Raw genomic sequence first — 20,332 nt, 5'->3', positions numbered from 1 at the left:
AGAAGACTGACTAGCACAACATCAACTGCGATATATTGTCACATAATCTCCTGTAAATTATATTGTTATAAAACACACGTAAGGTTAATGTAGGTATAAGGATATAAACTGATGTAAATAATATCTAGATCATCAGTGAACTCTGATGTTGTAACTTCAAAGTCCATTAGGAAAATGTGTGTAATATATGGAATAATAAGCCCCTACTGTAGCTTTGAAAGTATATTAGGTCACTTCAGATTTATGAGGCCCACAATAATGCCTACGGCCTCTGCTTTAATACGGCAACGTAGTTACTTGGTGACTTCGAATACCCATATAATATACAGCTGGGAGCTGCTTCTTACCGTTCCAGAGTACCCCGCGGTATCCTACAACTGCCAGCAGTCTGAGAGATGGCAGCGGTCTTGTTGGCAGTCATGGTCATTTCTGCCCCCAGCAGGCTGAAGTACCTAGAACAGAAAGAGAAGTGTGAATAAGACGTCCTTCACGTGACACTGTACTCGGTGTACTCGACCTTCTTGAATCTAGTTGCCTCTGTCTTTCTCATCACAACTGGATACAAAGTGACTGATAAACGAGAATTGCATTCTATTCAGAACAGCTGTGGGAGGAGAAAACCCTCAAAACTTAACTGGTCCCTCAAACTTCCTACAAGACTGTAATCAGTGCGTGTAATCCTATAAGTGCTCTACAGGAGATATCGTCATCAAATTTATTCATTATAAGTTACAGAGAGTATTTGGGGTGACTATATGTGCCTACTTTTTAGACTCCACTCACCCCAGGAATTCTTGGAGGGGAGGGTTAAGGGGCAAGTGTGGAGGGTGTAATGACGTCATTTGCCTAATCAAGGACCCGCGTCTACTGCACTATCCTGCAATTCTCGTCATCATGCAGCGGGCGAGGTCCCAATGACGTGATCCAGGAGGGTGGCCTGCCCTCCCAAGAGAACTCCCCAAAATTAGTGAATGTTCTGGACATTCTGGGAGAAGCCGAGTGTGGAGTGAATTAATAGTCATGCCTCAGTGATGTCACCAGCTCCTGATGAAGTGATAGGCTGAATATTGGTTATGTCTACAGAATGGCTGACACCACTGTGTGTAGATGAGGGGTCCGCTTCAAAGACGTTTGTGCAACTATCAAATATCTGAAGCTCGCCAACACTCTGTAAATATTTGATTGTTTAGAAATTCTATGTGCACATGTTATTTTTCCAATAGAGTACAGTTACGATGGTATTTACAGCAAAAAACATATTTTGGTCTTTCCTACACCTTCAAGTTGTTCCAGTACTGAACGGGTTCAATGAATCCACACAAAATGTTATACTTGGAGAGGGGGGTACTTTTCTTTATCAAACGCATCCTTTGAAACATGGATTCATCATTATTGAACTTTAAGTCAGTTGATTGTTAAACAGATGGAATTTCCGCTATGAAGAGGGGTCACGTTAACGCTCGGCCTTATGCTGACAGAAATGTGACAAGTGCTTTGTATAACTTTATCTGATGATTACAGCGCACTTCTCTGAATTCCCCATGACACAGAAATCATAACTTTTAGGAAAATAAAATGCATTGACAAGAAGGACACATGAAACTTCCATTTAAATTACGTTAAAAAAAATTGTGTTTCTCAGAAGTTGTTTAAGAGGAACCTCTGAAACCTCCCAAAAGTCTTAAGCTCAGCACCCAAATAACCATGTCCCTAATAAATAAATACTAGCCAAGAAGGGAAAGTGCAAATATAATAGGTTCCCTGCATCCATCTGATAAACAGCAAAAATACATAATTTAAATTTGCATTTAAGACTTTCGTTATTTCTTAAATGTAGTTTTTACATTAGGTACTTTTTGGTGTTTTTCAGATGTGTTCAGGGGCGAATCGGTTACATGTGCTCGAATTCATTCACGATTATAAACTGTGATCACCCCAGTTACACAAAAATAACATAAAAAGGGATAATTGAAAGTGAAAAAAGGGACAAAGGGAACTGTAAAAATAAAGGTGACAGCCCCTACGAAAATTGCTCAAAGGTATGTGAGCAAATTAAGATTAGCAACACACGTGCAACCATTCAGCTCAACGGCTAAACGGCCTAAGGGAGCGTAATTTGGCCACACACGTCAGGGAGATCAACAAGTGTATCATTGGCCCACAGGATATTCCACACTGACTGATCAGATTTAGGAGGGACAGATTTAGGAGGTCCCATTATCCCGACAGTCAGGACTTTTGTCCTGAGTGCCAGGAATAGGTATGTAAGAAGGAGATGTGTAGTGCATTAAAGGGTATTTTCTATTCCTGGGGGTGGTTTAACGCTTCAGAAGAGGCCCCCGACTTAGCATGACCACGCCCTTGAACGCAGACAACGTTGGCAGGTAGGAAGCTTTAATTGTGCAACACATTGGCAGAACCGTAAACCGTAGGGGAGGGAGCGTCTTTGGGGCTCAGAGGTGAGATCAAACCCTGTCCAAGGTTCCTGTCACACCATTCGGCCCTCTGGTTTCAAAAGAGCAGAGAGACCTCTTCTGGGAATTTGCAGATGCGGCGCTGATCATAAATGTTGCTGTGTAAGACTATGTCTTGGGGACCACTCACTTGTCCCAAATGTCTGATAAATGGTTTAAAAACTATGGAATTGTGAGACAAATTCTGCAAGTGTGTGGGCATCTTGAGTTGTGCCCCCAACCTCAAAATTACATGAAGATCGCAGCACCTATCCTAAATGTGTAACGCAAGTCAAGATGAGTGTATGCAGCTGAGTCAAAAGCCAGTCCCACTGCAGGGAAGCATTGACTCTTGGTTATAAATAGCGCATGTTTATTTATTTCTACAGAATTTATGGCAGTTCATATAATTTCATTGTTTCATGACTTACAGACAGTGTTTATAAATAAAACCATCTCCTATCCAGACCTCAGCAACATGTCGAACGACCTTCCCTTCATTCCTGAGGTTTTCTAAAGGGCTGAACGTGTTACTGCCATGATGCTTAAAAAGGAATAGTTAGTTTATCATGAAATCATGAGCGAGAGATGTCAGCTGGGAGACCCCAAAACCAGACGCTTCTAATGTGGAAAAGAACGACGTCCAACTCCCATAAATAGAAGTGTTATATTTCTACATTATAAATATAAACAGCTGTACGAGGTGTCTGGCAGACGGCACTCCGCAGTTCTCTGTTGCGTCTCACAAAACAGCTGACATAGTGAATATGTTCCCCACATCTCTCCCTTTACATCAGATTTCCGAATCACACACGTTCAACACATATTTGATGGGACATATGGAGTTCTCCTGTGATCAAGTGCGAAGGTATCCTGAGTTTTAATTCAGACTGAAATAGGGATCAGCGATTCTTAAACTGCATCTAAAATGTCAACTTTGCAGCAATTCTTTAGGTCTATTTCATGCTAAGGTACATTGTAGGCTGTCCTGCCGATGTGTATGAACAAACTCCTAAATAATTGTCATTGAGATGAATAAATTACATTATTAAAAGAAAAAGGAGGATTTTGTCCTGAAATAAACTGCAGTAAGAACAAACGCCGCACTGACTGGACCAATATCTGCCTATGTGGGCCAAAAACGAACAGCGTACCCAAGAAAGAGCCAATTCAATCAGATTATTCCCCTATCCCCATGTGATGCATCAAACGGCCACATCTGATCCTGTTACTTGGCAAAACTTGTTTTTGTTTTATTTTGCATTAAACATCATGCTCTGAAAAATTGTGAAAAGACTGTAGAAGAAGCAATTACTGTATGTACAGAAAATGATGAGAAAGCAGACGCTCTTTAATGTATGATTATCTATCATAATCAACATCCAATACCCGAAGAACTATTAGGCAATACTTAGACCACGGAGAGGTTTATTTTATTAATCACTGGGGAAGTCTACTTAACAAGGATCAGAGCAGTACAAATACCACCACAATCCATCTTCTGCTATTGCCAACCACGGCTATCGCTGCCAATCATCACTGTTGGAAGCTTTAGACAGACAGAAAAAGTACAGCAGGATGCATCCTGGAGCACTCTGCCTAAACACTCACATCGCACAAATTACTGTTTTACAGATGATGGCGTTTGAGTTTGTTCAATATGCATCGTATCAGGATTTGTCCATAAAAACTTTCAAGCTGTAACTATTCATACGTTGACAATAAATAACTCCTCCACATTTTAACTGTTCAGCTGTCACTGACTGGGAATCTGCGAATCAGAGAGAATCGAATCGCGATTTGCAAGGCGAGTTTATTAAAAAAATTGAAAAATCTGCGTAAGACCCTAGGGGGGAAATGGCATAAATCCCTTCCGTTCCTCATATATAAAGTCACCCCTTGCACTTATACATTTCACAGAGGAACGAGCCTCACACCTACCCTAAATCATTATGGTCATATACTTATGTCTGTTTAAACAAACTCACGATTTTCCATGTTTTACGGAAGCTAAAACACATTATTCCCGATCAACAATGTATTGATGTTTTACTGCTCCTCAATGTCTTATTTTAAACAAATTACCCCTGACCTAAAGCTACGTTATTGCATTATAGGGTGATTAAGAGAATAAGAAGAACCTGTGATACATTTTCTTTGTTTTGTGTTTTTTTGCATGAAGATAATTGGAGCGTTTTCTTGCTGGAGCAGAAACAGCAAAGTAGAAGTGAGAAGAAACAATCCCCTCGTAATTCTCCAGTTCAGAGCAGTCAGATGTCCCTATTAGGCGGTGAATATTCTTTATGGCTCTGAATCACAATACATAATGGTAGTTTATGAGTGTAATGAGCCCTCAGTCTAATGTCACTCTTAATGGGATCGTTGCAGACTGACTTCACGACGACTGAAAATTCTCTGTAAAGCACTGTGTAAAATGTAGGCTCTAAATAACCATTAAAACAATAAGAAGCTATGGTTAGCAAACACAATCCCAAATCTGACACTTTCTGTTCCTGCTGATGATAATACAAGTGGGGCAGGGTCATTATGAGGGTGGGCTGCACATAAAGATGCAACAATGAAGGTTGCCAAGTTACATTTTTATGTATCAGCATATACCAAACTTACTAACGTTTTCTTCTTCCCCTCCAAAAACCAATCACGCCATGGATGCTCCCATCCTGTGGGAGAATGGCCTACTCTACCAGGAGACCTACCCTGATTTCGGGAGACTCCCAGACACTTGGGGCAGGTATGGCATATACTGTATACAGCTCAGATGCAAATGTATGGAAACAAAGGGTCTATTTATTATCATTGGCTGATCATGAAGATTTTATGTCCCTGCTCATCACAGTAATAGAAATGCTATACCGCCAAATTTTGCATTGAGAGATTGTTGGGGCAGCTGATTGATGCTCAGCTCCCCGGCGTTACCATCTGGTAGTGGTAAGAGGAGACTTACTGTTCGCCAGGCCAGTCTGGGGTCAATCAGGTGTTTATGATTTATATTAGGCAAATTTAAATTCCAGTGACATTCATCACAGCAATAATAGCAGAGAAATCAGAGCTTTCTCTTGGGTTCAATAACTTTGCACTTAGTGCTGCTGCCTTCATAGAGGTCTAGCACATCCGTAGGGACAGGCATTTCCAGAAGTGCTGTACCAGCAGGAATAATAAATAGCTCAAATAAATCAGAGTAGGAAAACCCCAGATAATTGCTAGGCCCCAATGTTGATACAATGTAGTATACAGGGATATCACGTATATTACTGACTATGGGGCCAATTGCATCCAAAGTGATAAGTTAAAATGTCTCACACCAGAAACTTTGTGCCAATAGAATTCCCTAAGTGAAAGAAAGTGCCAGCTGCGGGAATGTGCCAGACTTGTAAGCAGGAGAGATGGAGACACAACAAGGAAAATTTTTGCACCCAACTTTGAGAAGAGGCGTTATTCATTCACAGCGGCAGCGTGTAGCCAGACGTCACACACCCAGACGTCACACACTCAGACGTCACACACCCAGACGTCACACACTCAGACGTCACACACTCAGGATGTTATGCCACACAGGTGCCATCTTACCAAGCAGAGGGTTAAAGGGTGGGGTGGGATCTATATATGTATTTGTTTCTTGCCACCCTCGGCATGATGAGCAGATTTAAGTGAGGAAATGTCAATGCATATATTAGACAGTTACGTGTACAAAGAATTTAATACGTTTCTCATGTGCAGCCAATTCTTTTCAATACGTGAATCAACTGTATAAGGGGAAAGCAAAGACTTGGCTTTTGCAAGGGAGAACCATTCCCCCTTTGCAAAAAAGGGAAATTGAATAAGGTCCTCCAGCCTCTTCTAAGGGGCTCCCAACCCAATAACAATCTGTTCTGAATTCCAGGAAGTAGAGGTTGTGAAACAGAACATCCCTAAACACTGAAGAATGCAGAAAAACAAGTGATTTGTATTACACTCGTCACTGCTCAAATTGAAGACACACGTTCAGCATCACATTGTGAGTCACCGTTCAGTCCAAAGCAGTTCCGTTAATCTTTTACATACCCAGCACAACATAGACACATGTGTAACAGACGGGTGACTTAGGGGCCAGTACACAGTCACACTCAGTGTAAACTGGGATCACATCTCTCCATCCTGCGCTGCACTTATAGTGCTCATGACAGGACGATTAAACTGTCAGCGTTTAAGAATAATACACACAGAGATAGATATGTGGTAAGCTAACGGTTTCTGGTACAACATCATGATACTCCCAAAATATCCCAAAAATATATAGATAAAAGAGTGGGAAACATAAATGATCCAAACTTGCCCATTTACAGTTTCTACACCCCCCTAGCGATTTGCATATTTGTTCTGTGAAGGGGGGATTAATGATGGGATCACATTATTAAGATGGAGAGCAGGCAATTATGAGATGATCTGATTGGTTACAGCTTGTTTTATTCCGCCTATTTGAAAACCAGGGACACACAGAGGAACAGGAGATGAAGAATGATACAACTCTAGGAGATTGGAGTTGTGTCTGTGAATATTAGTCAGGCCTCATGAATATAGGTCAGACCTCATGAATATAAGTCAGGCCTCATGAATATAAGTCAGACCTTATGAATATAAGTCAGACCTCATGAATATAGGTCAGACCTCATGAATATAAGTCAGGCCTCATGAATATAAGTCAGACCTTATGAATATAAGTCAGGCCTCATGAATATAAGTCAGGCTTCATGAATATAAGTCAGACCTCATGAATATAAGTCAGGCCTCATGAATATAAGTCAGACCTTATGAATATAAGTCAGACCTTATGAATATAAGTCAGACCTCATGAATATAAGTCAGGCTTCATGAATATAAGTCAGGCCTCATGAATATAAGTCAGACCTCATGAATATAAGTCAGGCCTCATGAATATAAGTCAGACCTTATGAATATAAGTCAGGCTTCATGAATATAAGTCAGGCCTCATGAATATAAGTCAGGCTTCATGAATATAAGTCAGACCTCATGAATATAAGTCAGGCCTCATGAATATAAGTCAGACCTTATGAATATAAGTCAGGCCTCATGAATATAAGTCAGACCTCATGAATATAAGTCAGGCTTCATGAATATAAGTCAGGCCTCATGAATATAAGTCAGGCCTCGTGAATATAAGTCAGGCCTCGTGAATATAAGTCAGGCCTCGTGAATATAAGTCAGGCCTCGTGAATATAAGTTAGGCCTCGTGAATATAAGTCAGATCTCGTGAATATAAGTCAGACCTCGTGAATATAAGTCAGACCTCGTGAATATCAGTCAGGCCTCATGAATATAAGTCAGACCTCATGAATATAAGTGAGACCTCATGATTATAAGTTAGGCCTCATGAATATAAGTCAGACCTCATGAATATCAGTCAGGCCTCATAATTATAAGTCAGACCTCATGAATATCAGTCAGGCCTCATGAATATAAGTGAAACCTCATGATTATAAGTCAGGCCTCATGAATATAAGTCAGACCTCATGAATATCAGTCAGGCCTCATGAATATAAGTCAGACCTCATGAATATAAGTCAGACCTCATGAATATAAGTCAGACCTCATGAATATAAATCAGACCTCATGAATATAAGTCAGACCTCATGATTATAAGTCAGGCCTCATGAATATAAGTCAGACCTCATGAATATCAGTCAGGCCTCATAATTATAAGTCAGACCTCATGAATATCAGTCAGGCCTCATGAATATAAGTCAGACCTCGTGAATAGAAGTCAGACCTCGTGAATAGAAGTCAGACCTCATGAATATAAGTCAGACCTCATGAATAGAAGTCCGGCCTTATGGGTATTAGTCAGGCAGTGCCTCAGTGAGGTTGCTGGTTGCTAGCAGATTAATAGACTGGTCCAGCCCACACAATGGGTGCCTCCCTTAAGTCTAGGTGACAGGAATTTGAAAACAGTAAAGATAGGTTCACCTAGTCTGCCCTTAATATTATTAAATCTTAATAAGAGAAATATCATCGTCCCATGAATTATTGAATTATTTCACGGTATGAGTCCCCTCTGTAGATATGTCTCACCGGATGAGCTGCCATTGTCCAAGGGTGGAACATCTAACATTGCTCTGTCCATCCCCATATACAGGAATTTTGCTATAACTTATAGAGATTCCATGAAAGTATTATGATTATTATCCTTCATTTATAAAGCACTAGTATATAACGCAGCACTGCTATCAATGCAATGACACGAAACAGAATGTAAAGATACCCTGTCCAGGTGAGCTTACAATCTAAAAAGTGCGGGTAACACATGATACATAAGATAGCAGAATAACAATTGCAGCTGATGGTGGGAAAGTGGGTGTGGCTACTGTAAGGCAGCCACCAATCACAAAGCAGCCATTGGTGACTGGCGTTTCTGTGCAGCTACTGGCGGTGGGTATGGTTGGAACGAGGAGATGGTGGAGACATGAAACGCAAACTTGAGATGCACAGAAGGAAGCTACAAAGCGATGCACTTAGTAAGCGTTGCAGGTCGGCTTATAGAAGCATCTGAAGGTGGATACGCCCCTTACAAGTTTCATACCTTAGTTCTTCTATAATATTGAGGCTGAGGAGTTGATGACAGTGAAATAAAACAAAACAGGGAACAGTCATCATGGACACAGCTCCAGTTATATACAGGACTCTCAGATTTATCCGTGGGGCAGCCGGACACTATACACTGGGGCTGATGTTATATATGGAGATCCGGTATTGTGCCGGCACTGGATAATACACTGGCTCTAATGTGTCACTGATTAGAGGAAGAGCAGAACTAGGGGCACTTGAACCCAACCAAGTTCAACAACACAGATGGGGTGAAAACATAAATCAATGTAGCAGCAAAACAAACGTTCAGAAAATATGAATTGACAGATTGACAAACAGGATTGGTTATGTTCACGGTCTATGACTGCAGGAACTCAATATAAACAGATGGATCGGCATCACATTGCTCAACGATGTCCACTAATCAGGCAGCGCAACATATATCTTATAGCACAGAACTGTGATATTCAGTGGTGTACAAGCCAAGCTGGCTATAGGATGTAGCAACAAAATCTGCTCTATCAGTACATATGCTTTTCATTCCAACCACTGAACCCCTACATTGTGTATTTGTGGGCACTAAAAGAGCCCGTGACAAGCTCAGAAGTGTGTTCTACAGATAATACTCTCAGTGTATACATGGGCTGTGTGTGACCTTTCATCATAATGAACTGGAAATACCAGAGGTTAGTAACTAAGGTCCATAAACCAAGGAGTAAATATTGATATTTCACTAGGAGTGATTCCAATGTATCTCAGTAAATAAACTCTAGACTCGTGCGATGATGGGCTGCGGAAACCTTCCATCTGGAGACGCAACGATACATGTGTACTAACGCTTCTGGCGATGGGACCCTGATAATATACAGCGTGGTGATAGCGGAACGGGTATCGCGGTGGTACATGTACTGCCATGATCCTTGTTAATAGGCAAATCTTATAGCACGGTAATTGCCAGTGATAACAATGTATCATCCTTAGTGTGTATTCTGTACAATATGAGGAAACGGTTCTTTAAGCTGTTTGTAAATAAGACTCTTACGGCCACTTCTGAAACACCTCTCCCAGTGATCTGAGACATTATGTTCCTGTAATTCTTTCCACATTACATTCACTCTAAAAGATAATGTAACATTACAGAACTATTTATTTCCCGATTAAACTGATGCTACAAGCCCGACAATTCCTCTAATATCTGTTAACATGCAAACCTGAACATGGTTCACAGGAATAACCGCTCATATAACGTGTCTTGTATAAGTTGAAAGTGAGTAAAACTTCACCCAAATCGAGTTTGGCGACTGAGCAATCTCTTTCCCAGCGGTGTGAAGATCCGGCGACAGAATCTTCAGCTTTTGCCTTTCCATGGCTGGGAAATCCATTCCGCACTGAAGCTGTAAATCACATTTCACCGAGTTTACATTCAATTCTTTCTGCCACGAAATGCGCAAAGATTTTGGTAAGTATTTTGCGGAACGGTTTAGAAAATTAGCTAATGTTTAGTCTACACTGTGAATAGGTGAGCGATAACTTCCAAGGAAGAAGATTTTTAAGGACTAAAAGGGGAGTGACCTATGTGGGAGATGGGTGGAGGGTTGGAAGCAATTGAGATGGTTTGAGGGCCAATGGTGTCCCAATTTTTATGAGGACAGAGAGCATGATTAGGGAACAATACCATCAATTTAAATCTACTTGCACTCCTGGTAATAGGTTGTCTATCTACAAATGAGGGTAGAGGGGTCCTTCCTCTTTAGGGGAGGGTCTGAAGTTGTCACACCCTTTTGCATTTTTTGATTTTGCACGTCTTTTGCACTTGGGACACAAAAGCACCAATCCCGGGCTTACAAAAGTAATATCTAAGGAAACTACATGTGATAGTGTCAGAGCTGAGATAACTCCCATCATTAATTTAATTCTACTGCACTTTTTTTTTATTCTAAATACTGCTCTACAATAAGTAATAATTTATCAATCCCACTTAGAAGTTTTTTTATTTAAATTGCAAGTTAAGTACATTTCAACTTGCCAGGGGGGATGTCACTAGCTCCAAGCGATCTGATTGGCTGCTTACACTGTGTATTGACAGATATATGAGATGTATTCACATTTTTATTGTGGAATACAAGTTACATTGCTCAGTGTTTACAGGTGATTAGATAAAAATTTCTGCTGACTTTCTGCAAAATGTTATATATTCTTCTTTTAAAGCATTCCACCTACTGCAGCATACAAGATAAAACAGACACCGAGAATTGCATCTAGCAAGGAAGTAGTAATGAGCATTGTCTAAATATTATATTAACCAGGGACATTGTCAAGGACGAACATTTCAAATGTTTATAACCCTGGACTGTGCATGGTAATTACTGACAGAGTCTATGCACCATTTACTATAGAACATTTATTATCTCTGTCTGTTAAATGCCAAAACAATTACTTAAAAAATATCCTGTGTGCTCGGGATGTGTTATCTCTCTCCCAGATGGAAGTAATAGGTCTCAATCTACCCTTGAGGCCGATTCTATAGAAGCAGCAGAACTGGAATATTGCCCAATAAGAGCGACGGGTGACTTGTCTGCGGTTTGTGGATTCATGGTAGTAACACGTTGACTCTACCAGCAGGTTACTACTAGGGGCGGGTGATACATAGATCCTGCCAGGTGTGACAGAATAAAACTACTCAAAAAAACATATTTATATTAATCCTGATTTCAATTCTATTTAGTATTACGCTATAGTCTCCTCCACATTGGCGCATTCTCTTATCCAGGCGCTGTCCCAACAGTCTCCAGTGTATAATACATCTACCCAGGACAATATATAGAGGCAGCATATGGTATCACAGTGCAATGTATAGCGGTGGAGGACATGGAACGGGAACACAGGCGGCTCTAGGGCCACATACGGCCCACTGAGCCTACACCTGTGGCCCCCAGCTCCTTCCTGCTTTACAGCCGGATGTGTGTGTTATAGCGTGTAACACTTATGTAAAATGCTGCTGATATTTTATTACAGATAGGGGACTCTTTCTTTCCTTAAATGTATTGTGTTATCTTATTACTGAGATTAATGGTAACATGCTGCCCTTCTGACGGTTAGAGGAACACACCATACAGCCCCCAAAATGTATCAGGTTTCCCATCAATGTACAACAGTATATAGAAGCATATGAAAGCATATACATACAGTGCAACATATAGTAGTAGAGGACACGGAGAGCATATATATATCTATATATATATATACACACACACAAAGTGGTATCACAGTGTATACAGTCCCCTGACGAAGTATTCAAACCCCTGACAAATTACAGTATCTCATTTTACTGAATAACAAATCCTACACTGAAACTTTATATCCTGAAACTGAAAATTAGTTGCTGTTTCTTAAATGTTTCTCTGTTTTATGTAACAAAAGACACAGAAAACAACACAAAGACACAAGGAAAACCACACAACAGTATTATGCTGTTTGCATAAGTATTGAACCCCGCACTGCCACCTTCTGCAGCAAAAACAGCTTTAAGTCTTTGGGGTAAGTCTGTGCCTGCTCTGCACAGTGTCGGAGAGATTGTGCCCCAATTCTTGCAGGCAGATTTGCTCCGGGTTGTTCACATTGGTCGGACGATACTTGTACACCCCAATTCTCAAACTGTGCCGCAGATTCTGGATTGGACGGAGGCCGGGGCTGATACCGGGTGGGTGTGGGACATTCACCTGTTAGTTTGGCCTTGTGCCTGGGATCATTGTCCGGCTGAGAGATGAACTTGCGTCCAAGCTTCTGTTTATCAGACTGACACAGGTTCTGCTGCTGGAATCCCTGTATTCAGCATTCTTCCTTGTATAGCAGCCTCCGCTGATGTAAATGCTGCAGTTATTCTACAGATTCACTATCACAGGTTAATTGTAAGTCAACTGTGTCCTTCAACTGTTTTCCACCAAAGAGTGTTTAAATACTTCCGCAAACAGCATATAAAAATATCACAGAGAACAACATTTCAGTGCAGGATTTGTTATTCAGTAAAATGGCAGAATTAATGCAGGGTCTGATCACTTTTGCAAGGCGTTGTATGGTATCACAGTGCAATTTATAGTGGTACAAAACAGAAAAGCGGAATATACAGCAAATCACGGGAAAGTTTATGGTATTACAATGTAATGTACAGTATCACACTGCAATCTATAGAGAAACAGGAAGGCATAGGGTATTCTATGCAATATACAGAGGCACAAGGCAGAACGAGGTAGCACAGCATATAGTGACACGGAGCAGTTAAGGAACCAGCACTACTCTTAGCGCCACATAAGGATTTTGAAAATCTGATAAAAAACTACACCTGAATCAGGGGTTCATCATAGATGATTAAGAAGCACACTTTGTTTTATTAGGGTTTTAAAATATTATGTGGTACACTTGTAGTTTCATATTTGTGGTATTTGTATTACTTCTAGTTTCATATATGTGGTATTTATAATAGTGTCTTATTTATGGAACCGGAGATAAAAAGTCCTTTCTTGTGGTAGAAAAACAATGTGCCAGAAAACCTAATGAGGTTTCCAAGTCTCCAGCCCGCGTATCTGAACGGGACATCCAGCGTGTACAGACGTAATCTGGTTTTTGAGATTAGCGCTGCACCTGCTGCCGTCAAGATAATTGTGTTCCGATCTGCCCACCATCCAGAACAATGCTCTGCCATTCTACACAGGCTGTCACCTTGGCACACAAAGCCCGGGCAGCCACGCAGAGGTGCTCGGTGATGAATGAGGCCCTTTGTCTAAGCTATGTAAAAGACTTCCTTCATAACTTGCCATTAACGTGGAGAGGAGTTTTTTTCCCACCCTTCAGGAAGCGAGGTTATCAGGTGCAAATCTGCAATTATATTTATAACTAACTAGATCAGCACTAACGAGATGTAATTAAGCCACCTGTTCTTAATGACTAATGTCAGCAGCAGCGAGAGGCCTCGGTTATCCCTGGATAGCTCAGTCTATAAATCAGGTTGGCGGGTTCAGCACGCGCGATCTGTACAGGGAAGAAGATAAGCGCTGATAAGTCACAGCAGCCATTGTGCGTCCAGTCATGTGCGTTCATCATTCATTACAGAGCTGGAAACAGCTAAATATTAACAAGTCATAACCAGGTGTATAATACATAGCTAGGTACAGTCTGGGATATTTCCACTGTATTATTTTACGTCTTCAGATTGTAAGCTCTTTGGAGCAGGGTGCCCTCCCCCATTTATGTTATGTCATTGTTACGACTGCATTGTTTGCAGGGTCTTCATGTTTGTACAGGGCTACAGACTATGGGTCTGATGCTGAGTTAGGAGCAAAACCAAATTAAATTTGCAGATTTGCTCCTGGACAAACCATGTTACACTGCAAGGGGTGCAAATTAATGTATTTTTTTGCACGCAGGGAAAATACTGGCTGATGTTTCATGTAGCACACAAATAATTGGTATCTTTATTTCTACACCGAAATATAAAGTTGACCATTGACCTAGGACATGCCGTAACCCAACTATAAATATGTCCCCTCAATGCAACATGGTTCTGCCAGGTGCACATCTGCTCCTTTTTTTGGCTTTGCTCCTAGCCCAGGCCCTATGTCGCTCATTTATAGAGACTAATACCAAAACAGTGGTTATAAACATGACAAGAACGGCGTTTAAGACAGCTTCTTCTGAGAATCCAAATACAAAGAGCGCTGTTACTTTCTGATGGTACATAAATGTGCGCAGTCAGCGGGAACAATCAGCGTTGGAGAGCTGGGGGGTTGAGTATCTCTGGCATATATGGAGGGGAAGACGGATGTTTGTTTAAAAAAAAAAAAACATTTATGGTGAAATTAAATGACTGGTTATTGTCCTGACATTCCACAACAATATACGTTAGAGATACATTGAACCTACAGTTTGACATAATAGAAGATTATATTTATTTTAAAAATGACATCAACATTTCACAAAATGAAGTCTTTAAACCTCTGACATGTCATTGCCAACCTTAGCTATCTATCTCTAGCTCCCGGGAGTTAGCTGCCACCTCAGGCTGTTGTATAACAATCAGCATTAGAGCAACCCTGATGTTTACTTTACATTATAGCGGTGCTGGAGGTGTCTGTGGAAACAAAGCAGCTAATACGGGTGAAGAGTAAAACCCGCACAGAGACACAGAGCAGGATTCCATAGAACGGGCCCTTTTCTTTATTGCAAAAAAATCCAGGGTGTAATTTAACATGTAAACTAGGAACTTATATGGAAATTGTTTTATAGTATGCTGGCGCGAGGTTCTCTGCACATGGAAAGTAAGAACAGATGCTGATAATTACATCCAGCACACAGAGGCCAAAATTCACTGGGTAATAAGATACGCAGTTGTACCAAGCGGTTTATAAAACACTAAGAATGACCCAATCTCCAATTACCAATCAGATGTGGGAACTGGTTTAATTCTAAAGTGTTTGGTCTGTCCAATCTGCAACATTTTCTCATAAAATATAAGCAATGTCTGTATGTCATAAAGGTTCTTTATATTGTCACTATTTAATTGTACATCTTTAGATAAACAATAGATGTATTTATCACTGAATTAATACGACAATATGCACAATACTTACTGAACATCCAATGTATGGAGCACGTATAGTTATGACAATTCTATTTACAAACAATCAGATACAAGTCAATGGGGCATATTTATCAAGTAGGGAATTTTTGGCTCCATTATTTTCAGTCCTTATTACAATGATAAGGAATGAAAGATTGTGAGCATTTATTAAAAGTGTTCTACTGGAACAACAGTCATGTAATCTGCTGTCCCAACGAACACCTATCTCCTATCAGGTAAGATGCAGGGAGGGATCCGAATATTGCAATGCCCTCCCCATAGGGTCAATGGCTAACGTCATCGTCAGATGGTGTTAGTATCGGGCACAAGTTCTGAAAATCTTTGATTTAACTTGTTTAACCACACAAAATAGCAGTCACCATAGAAACCTATGGGGACTACTTTTGCTTTTGAAAACATTAGGAAAGCTTTATAGAGGGGATATTTAAAATTGCAGCAGCCCCCGAAAATGTCAGTTTTCCTGAGGATTAGGAGCATTAGCAGAGTATGGTAGTTAGTTCCGTCTCACTGCATAGAAAGTATGACACAGCTCTGACACCACACAGTATAAACCCAAATGTCATTATCACCTCCACCAGATTACAAGGAAAACTTCCTATGTTTTTCTAGGATTTCAACTTATTCAACGTCACTTGTCAAACTAATGAAACCATTATTTAGCTTATAGGGTTGGTTCTTTATGACTGATATATCAGTACTTCAATCGTTTGAAGAGATCTAAAGATATTTAAAAACTTCTGTGATGAGACACATGCTAGCCATCGTAATAATATAGTCTGAATTGTGATTAGTATGACACGCCTGAGCCCTGCAGTGACGTGTATGTATGTAACATATAAGCATATTGTAGCCACAGGCATCGCTACTTGTGTCAATCATGTCAAGATTACAGGGTGACAAGGAATGTTGTATAAAGCATAGGACTGTGTCACATTGGTGGCACTGTAGTTGTACATGTGATACAGTGTAACAGGGTATTGCTGTGGTACAGTACTAGTGATACAGTGTAACAAGATATTGTTGTGGTACAGTACAAGTGATACAATGTAATAGGGTATTGTTGTGGTACAGTACAAGTGATATAGTGTAACAAGGTATTGTTGTGGTACAGTACATGTGATACAGTGTAACAGGGTATTGTTGTGGTACAGTACATGTGATACAGTGTAACAGGGTATTGTTGTGGTACAGTACAAGTGATACAGTGTAACAGGGTGTTGTTGTGGTACAGTACAAGTGATACAGTGTAATAGGGTATTGTTGTGGTACAGTACAAGTGATATAGTGTAACAAGGTATTGTTATGGTACAGTACAAGTGATACAGTGTAATAGGGTATTGTTGTGGTACAGTACAAGTGATGCAGTGTAATAGGGTATTGTTGTGGTACAGTACAAGTGATATAGTGTAACAAGGTTTTGTTGTGGTACAGTACAAGTGATACAGTGTAATAGGGTATTGTTGTGGTACAGTACATGTGATACAGTGTAATAGGGTATTGTTGTGGTACAGTACATGTGATACAGTGTAACAAGGTATTGTTGTGGTACAGTACACGTGATACAGTGTAGCAAGGTATTGTTGTGGTACAGTACTAGTGATACAGTGTAACAGGGTATTTTTGTGGTACAGTACACGTGATACAGTGTAACAAGGTATTGTTGTGGTACAGTATTAGTGATACAGTGTAACAGGGTATTGTTGTGGTACAGTACATGTGATACAGTGTAACAGGGTATTGTTGTGGTACATTACATGTGATACAGTGTAACAGGGTGTTGTTGTGGTACAGTACATGTGATACAGTGTAACAGGGTATTGTTGTGGTACAGTGCACGTGATACAGTGTAACAGGGTGTTGTTGTGGTACAGTACATGTGATACAGTGTAACAGGGTATTGCTGTGGTACAGTACAGGTGATACAGTGTAACAGGGTATTGCTGTGGTACAGTACAGGTGATACAGTGTAACAGGGTATTGTTGTGGTACAGTACAGGTGATACAGTGTAACAGGGTATTGTTGTGGTACAGTACAGGTGATACAGTGTAACAGGGTGCTGTTGTGGTACAGTGCACGTGATACAGTGTAACAGGGTATTGCTGTGGTACAGTACAGGTGATACAGTGTAACAGGGTGTTGTTGTGGTACAGTACAGGTGATACAGTGTAACAGGGTGTTGTTGTGGTACAGTGCACGTGATACAGTGTAACAGGGTATTGCTGTGGTACAGTGCACGTGATACAGTGTAACAGGGTATTGTTGTGGTACAGTACAGGTGATACAGTGTAACAGGGTATTGTTGTGGTACAGTACAGGTGATACAGTGTAACAGGGTATTGTTGTGGTACAGTACAGGTGTTATCTGTTATCTGACAAAGTACATATGAATATTACACACTGCCAGGCTTCTACATACAGCACAGCAGATCCTACTTCCCATCAATGCTTATATTATCCATGATTACTGAGTACTCGCCAGTTGCAATAAACATTCCTGATGCACAAAACCTTCTGTCTTAGCTCCAAGCTATGAGGTCCAGAAATTATACTCATCTGCAGACTGCCATGAAGATAGCTGTATCCATTATATTCATAGGGTACACCAAGAATGTTTTGTATATATAATTCTATATACTCTGAATAATATAGTAACTCCCAACACTGAAATGGCTAATTTAAAACAACAACAAAAAAATGTTATTTGTGTAATGAAGCCTCTTCCCCCAAAATAAGGTAAGTACAAGATCCAACTGACGGGACACCCTGTAATTCAGCAGAATCACCTACAGCACCATGAAGCTCCAGGCCTCCCAGCCTGGAGTTTGAATACAAGCTGCACCAGGTGGAAGTCACTGACAGTGGCAATAGAACAAAGCGCACAGACTATGGAGAGGTTCGAACTATGGAGGGTCTTCCTAGAGACCACAGAAGAGTCACGCAGGGTCACATTCCTAAAATATTCTGTATCAGGAATTCTCTTTGCCTTCACTAAACACACATCTCATTTTCTACATGTTTCTGTATATCAGTATCTTGTTCCTTAAATATCTAAAACTAAAATCCTGGAATGATACTTGTAAACCTACAAATAAGCTTGGGAAACCTGTTGTCTTCTAGCTACTGTGGAACTACAATGTTCTAGCATGCTGGGACTTGTAGTTCCATACCAGCTGGGAAGCCATGAGCTGTCTATAAAATCTTATGTAGAGGTGTAAACACATTCTTGTCAGCTCCGTGAAGAACATTGTGGCTGATGTACTGGACTGTACACATTAGTAATTCATATCATAATGTATAAAAAGCTTAACTGAAAACCACTCGTAAATGTTTAGTGTCTTTATTGTTCAGTTTAATCATAAAATAAAAAGGCAGCGGTCTCTGGAATATATAGAAACCATGTCTCTCTCTCTCTGACAGTGCACTTCCAAAGATAGCCATAACAACAGGATCAATTAAATTTAAGGACATTAAGATGTATTTTCTTTGGGATGCATCCAGAGGGATAAAGTCTTTAAAGAAAATGAATTCACAACACCAGTTTTATATTGCCGAGATTTTCCAAGCGGAAGTTACTGCACAAATGGAAACTATATAATGACTAAGCCTTCTGGACAAAATCTGCAGAGAGATCTCATATAAATTAGAACCTAACTTGCATCTGTCTGGATGTCGTGGGTCTAGACCAAAACACCATCTTTTCTATAATCAGTTTTTAGATTACAAGAAAGAAAATATTCTGCTTAAGAGAAATTTTAGCATTTTGTGATGGAGATTCCTACAAATCAAACATTACAGGGTAACACCAGTTATTGTAACTACCAATAGTTTTGCCCAAGTAAAAATATCTGAACAACTCCTGATACTTGAAAAAGAACTTCTGTCTGAAAACACCTGTTCAATGCTCAGAAATACTTTGTTGTTGCCATTTGATACAGGTTGTGAATATAAATAATGTTCCTTAGTAACATCTGTAACCATGAAGACAATCAGTGCACTCTGCAAGCAATCCCAGGCATATGCTGTATTTCAACAATCAGAAGTTTGTCCTGTAGGTTGTAATAAAAAAAAAAGACTGAAAGCACTTGGCTGTTGTGTTCTTCTAGCTAAGTAGGAGCTGCAGGTAGAGCCTGTGATAGTAGCGGCTGCAGGTGGGGAGTGTGACAGTAGGAGCTGCAGGTAGATAGTATGACAGCAGGAGCAGCAGGTAGGTAGTGTGACAATAGGAGCTGCAGGTAGGTAGTGTGATAGCAGAAGCTGCAGGTGTGGAGTGTGACAGCAGAAGCTGCAGGTGGGGAGTGTGACAGCAGAAGCTGCAGGTGGGGAGTGTGACAGCAGAAGCTGCAGGTGGGGAGTGTGTCATTAGGAGCAGCAGGTAGGTAGTGTGACAGTAGGAGCTGCAAATGGGGAGTGTGACAGTAAGAGCTGCACATATAAGAAAGAAGAGTGCTGGATAAATCCAAGTTAAAATGGTCCACTGCAGAGATGAAAATAATATATGTATGCAGCACTAGGGTATTTTACAAAGGGGATTTGTCCAGGGCCCACAAGGATAGGGGAGCAAACTTTAGACTTCCTACTTATGGAGCATGGGTAGGGAAGTAACCAGCATCTATCTGATTCTCCTGGTGTCCGTGGAAGGTAACA

At 40.5% G+C, this 20,332-nt stretch overlaps 1 protein-coding gene across 5 annotated transcripts in view; it reads right to left on the bottom strand.

Annotated features, from left to right (window-relative positions):
* The window catches only part of DENND2B (DENN domain containing 2B), a 149,723-nt gene that overhangs the window by 74,069 nt on the left and 55,322 nt on the right, over positions 1-20,332 (bottom strand). For all 5 annotated transcript variants that reach the window (XM_075188527.1, XM_075188531.1, XM_075188529.1 and 2 more), the window contains one exon: positions 348-452. In XM_075188527.1, coding sequence (XP_075044628.1) covers positions 348-427 — 80 coding nt within the window. In that variant the 5' untranslated portion in view covers positions 428-452. The remainder of the gene's footprint in view (positions 1-347; positions 453-20,332) is intronic.

This window comes from Mixophyes fleayi, chromosome 10 (genome assembly GCF_038048845.1).
Source record: "Mixophyes fleayi isolate aMixFle1 chromosome 10, aMixFle1.hap1, whole genome shotgun sequence".
Classification (NCBI taxonomy): Eukaryota; Metazoa; Chordata; class Amphibia; order Anura; family Limnodynastidae; genus Mixophyes; species Mixophyes fleayi.
The sequence above is the reverse complement of the archived record's forward strand: the minus strand, read 5'-3'. Positions and strand labels throughout refer to the sequence as shown.